General features: G+C 41.6%; 1 protein-coding gene across 1 annotated transcript; it reads right to left on the reverse strand.

Annotated features, from left to right (window-relative positions):
- Positions 1 to 489: 489 nt before the first annotated feature.
- Positions 490 to 3,402, reverse strand: Defb9 (defensin beta 9). Its single transcript, NM_001037509.2, has 2 exons — positions 3,294 to 3,402; positions 490 to 723 (listed from the first exon to the last, which is right to left on the reverse strand). The coding sequence occupies exons 1-2, from the start codon at positions 3,352 to 3,354 to the stop codon at positions 569 to 571; spliced, it is 216 nt and encodes a 71-aa protein (NP_001032598.1). The 5' UTR covers positions 3,355 to 3,402; the 3' UTR covers positions 490 to 568.
- Between the last annotated feature and the right edge of the window lie 275 nt (positions 3,403 to 3,677).

A 3,677-nucleotide genomic window follows, 5' to 3' on the forward strand; every position in this document is an offset into this window, starting at 1 on the left:
CACTGAGACATTATCCACAGGGAAAAAAAGCTTTGGTGGGACAATTTACTGTTATAAATGCTGTTCTTATAAAACCATCATGTGATTGGGGATTTAGCTCAGAGGTAGAGCACTTGCCTAGCAAGCCCAAGGCCCTGGGTTCGGTCCCCAGCCCTGAAAAAAAAATAAAACCATCATGTACTGCCTTAGGGCTCTAAGCCTCAGATCTACAAATGGAGCCTTATTTAACATTGAGAACATGGAAGAGTTACCTTCTGTTAAGTTTCAGGGGGACTGAGAACCTTATTTATTGTCAAGTCTTGTGGTTCTTCTGCACTACTCACATGTGTTTTGGCAATAAATTCCAATAACATTTGTTATTACTCAAATCATTACTCAGAACTAGGCAGGATTTCTGGAATCCCCCTCTCCTGTTCCCAGGCAGGACATGAGCCTTGCAATTTCTCAACCCTTGCTAGACCAAAATATAGGTTTCAATAGGGTCTGAAGTAGGTAAGCTTAAAAATGTTTCCTTTATTAAAACATCAGTTACACATATGTCACTTGACTCCTATGTGCTTCCTTTCAATCATCGTATGTTCTTGCAACAGTAGCGCTTCTCCGGGTAACAGCTACCCACATGGGAGGTAGGAAAACGACAATAGGTATTGAGACAGTACCCTCTGATTCTCTGGCACTGCTCAAACTCTGTTTTTAATCCAAGATGTTTTAGTTCTCCAACAACTGCAAGGAGAGAGCAGATACCATTTAGAGTCATATGTATAATGCCAATAATTGAGAATGTTTTGCTGATACAAGATAGGTAGATAACATCTAATTTAATGGGGGAAGTTTTCTCTTCTAAGACATTTTCATGGGAGTGAACCTTAGGACAGGTAATGAAATCACACACTTGGCAAGGATGAGCAGCAGTATTATGAATGTAGCTTTTATGTTTGATATTTAGACTCAAGCTTCTTCCCAATACACCTATTACTACATCAGAGAGAGAGAGAGAGAGAGAAAGAGAGAGAGAGAGAGACAGAGAGACAGAGACAGACAGAGACAGACAGACAGAGAGACAGACAGAGAGGGAGAGAGATATAGAGAAATAGATATATAGAGAGGGGGGTTTGGGAGACAGAGAGGGAGAGGGAGAGAAAGAGGGAAGGAGAGAGAGAGAGAGAGAGAGAGAGAGAGAGAGAGAGAGAGAGAGAAATTTGTAAGAGTAAGGATGAAAATGTTGAGCCTCAGAGTAGAAGAATAAGCAAGACATGGAGTCATGTATCGTGTGTTCTCTCTTACATAGAACCTAGAGGCATAAATTAGTGTGTGAAGAAGAAAGGGCATTTGGATTATTATATGGGAAAGGAAAAATAAAAGAGTGATTTTGATCAAAGTCCATGATATCCATTGCAATACTAGTGAAATTAGTATTTTAATTACTTTGCTTAATTTTACATTATCATAATTATTAAACCTTGTAATCATTTACTATTTGCATATGTGGAATTATTTTCCACATGTGTTTTATGGGAAGGGTTGCTTTCACTGTCCAGAGGATTTTTAATCTGTGATTTCTCCTGAAGTCTGCTAGACTATGAAAATACTTGGTGTACTCCTCAGTCATGTGGCCAAGTTTCAAAATGTTAGAGGTCTCACATCACCCTTTACAATAGCCACAGATAATATAAAATATCTTGGTGTAGCTCTATTCAAGCAAGTAAAAGATATGTATGACAAGAATGTCAAGTTCCTGAAGAAAGAATGTGAAGAATATATCAGAATATTGAGTGACTTCCCATGCTCATGAATCAGCAGGATGAAAATAGTGAAAATGACCATCTTACCAAAAGCAATCCTCAGATTCAATGTATTATCTATCAAAACTCCAACACAATCTTTTAATCAACCTTGAAAGAGCAATTCTCAACTTCATATGCAAAAATGATAAACCAGGAGAGTCAAAACAATTTTGAGCTTTAAAAATTTTGGGAGGTGTCACCATCCCTGACCTCAAGCTGTACTTCAGAGCAATAGTGAGAAAAACTGGATGGTATTAGTACAGAAACAGGTATTTTGATCAATGGAATTGAATCAAATAACCAGAAATAAGCCCACACACCTATGGACACTTGATTTTTCATAACGAATACAAAACCATTCAATAGAAAAAAGAAGGGAACTTCAACAAATGATGCTAGTCTAACTGGATGTCTGTATAAAGAAGAATGAAAATCTATCCATATTTATTACCCTGCATGAAACTCAAGTTCATGTGGATCAAGGACCTCAATACTGTATCTCATAGAAGAGAAAATGGGAAATAGCTTTGAACACAATAGTACAGGAGATAACTTGGTGGATAGCATACGGAACCTCAAGAAAGAGACAGAGACCTGGGTTAGGGGAGGCACCAAAGAATCAATTGGGGTGTCCATAGCTGTGACTGACAGCATTGGGGCTATGGAGCCTGGGGAGGCTGCCTCCCATGACCAGGCAGTAATCATAGGGATACCAACCCCATCTCATCCTGTCTAAAGAAATGCAGGGAGTGTGGATGGAGCACAGCCTGGGGGAGTCAATAACAGGCCCAACTTGAGACCCATCCCATGGACAAGCACCGGTCCCTGACACAATTCGGGATATTTTGTTCTCCTTGAAGATAGGAATCTACCATGGCTGTCCTGTGATGGACTCTGCCCACCACCTCACTCAGACACATGTAGACACCCACAGTCAAACTGCGGATAGAGCTTGGTGACCCTTGTGAAAGAGGAAGGATTGAAGGCCCTGAAGGGGATAGAATGTCCACAGGAAGACCAAGAGATTCAAGTAACTTGGACCCTTCAAGCTCTCAGAGTCTGACTGAACTACCAACCAAAGAACATATATGGGCTATACTTAGGCTTCCTTGTACATATGTCATAGACATGCAGCTTGGTCTTCATGTGGGCTTCCAACAACTGAAGTTGAGTGTACTCCAGAAGCTGTTGCCTGTGTGTGGGATATGTTCTTGAACTTGGGCTTCCTTGTCTGGCGTCAGTGGAAGAGGAAGTACCTAACCTCATACAGACTTGCAGTACAGGGGTTGGGGTTACCCAGAGTGGCTCTACAAACTCAGAGGAGAAGGGGATGGAGAAGGATTGTTGGAGGGGTGAGCTGGAAAGCGGCAGAGAATGAGATGTAAAGTTAATAAGTAAGTAAAGAAATACATCCATCAGAATCCGTGCCAGGATCATTGCTTCTACAGGATCAGGTTTCTGCCTCAAGGTCCCCAGTCCTAAGCAGGGGCTGCAGCCCCTCAGGCTTACCTGGAGTGTCATAGGAGAAAAGGAGGCAGCATATCAGCAGCAGAGAGCAGAGAGTCCTCATGGCAGGCAGAATGAGCACTCAGACTCCTGAGAGGGTCAGTAACTCCTGCAGGACTGAAAGTCTCAAGAATGCTGAGGGTTGACTGCAGCTGGGGGTGAAGCTCATGAACTCGCCCTCCTGCTGTGTGTCCTGAGGCATTTCCAGTATTGATGATGTGTGTTCATGCTAAGTTCTGCATGGATTTTCTTTTCATTCTGATAACTCTATTTTATTGTCTCATGATTGTATTGCTGGACCTTTCAGGGTAGAGATTCTAAATGTTCTCTGTCAATGTCGCCCATGCTAGTACCTTTCTGACCAAAATGAATCAGAAAGGGTATAAG

Source organism: Rattus norvegicus, chromosome 16 (genome assembly GCF_036323735.1).
Source record: "Rattus norvegicus strain BN/NHsdMcwi chromosome 16, GRCr8, whole genome shotgun sequence".
Lineage (NCBI taxonomy): Eukaryota > Metazoa > Chordata > Mammalia > Rodentia > Muridae > Rattus > Rattus norvegicus.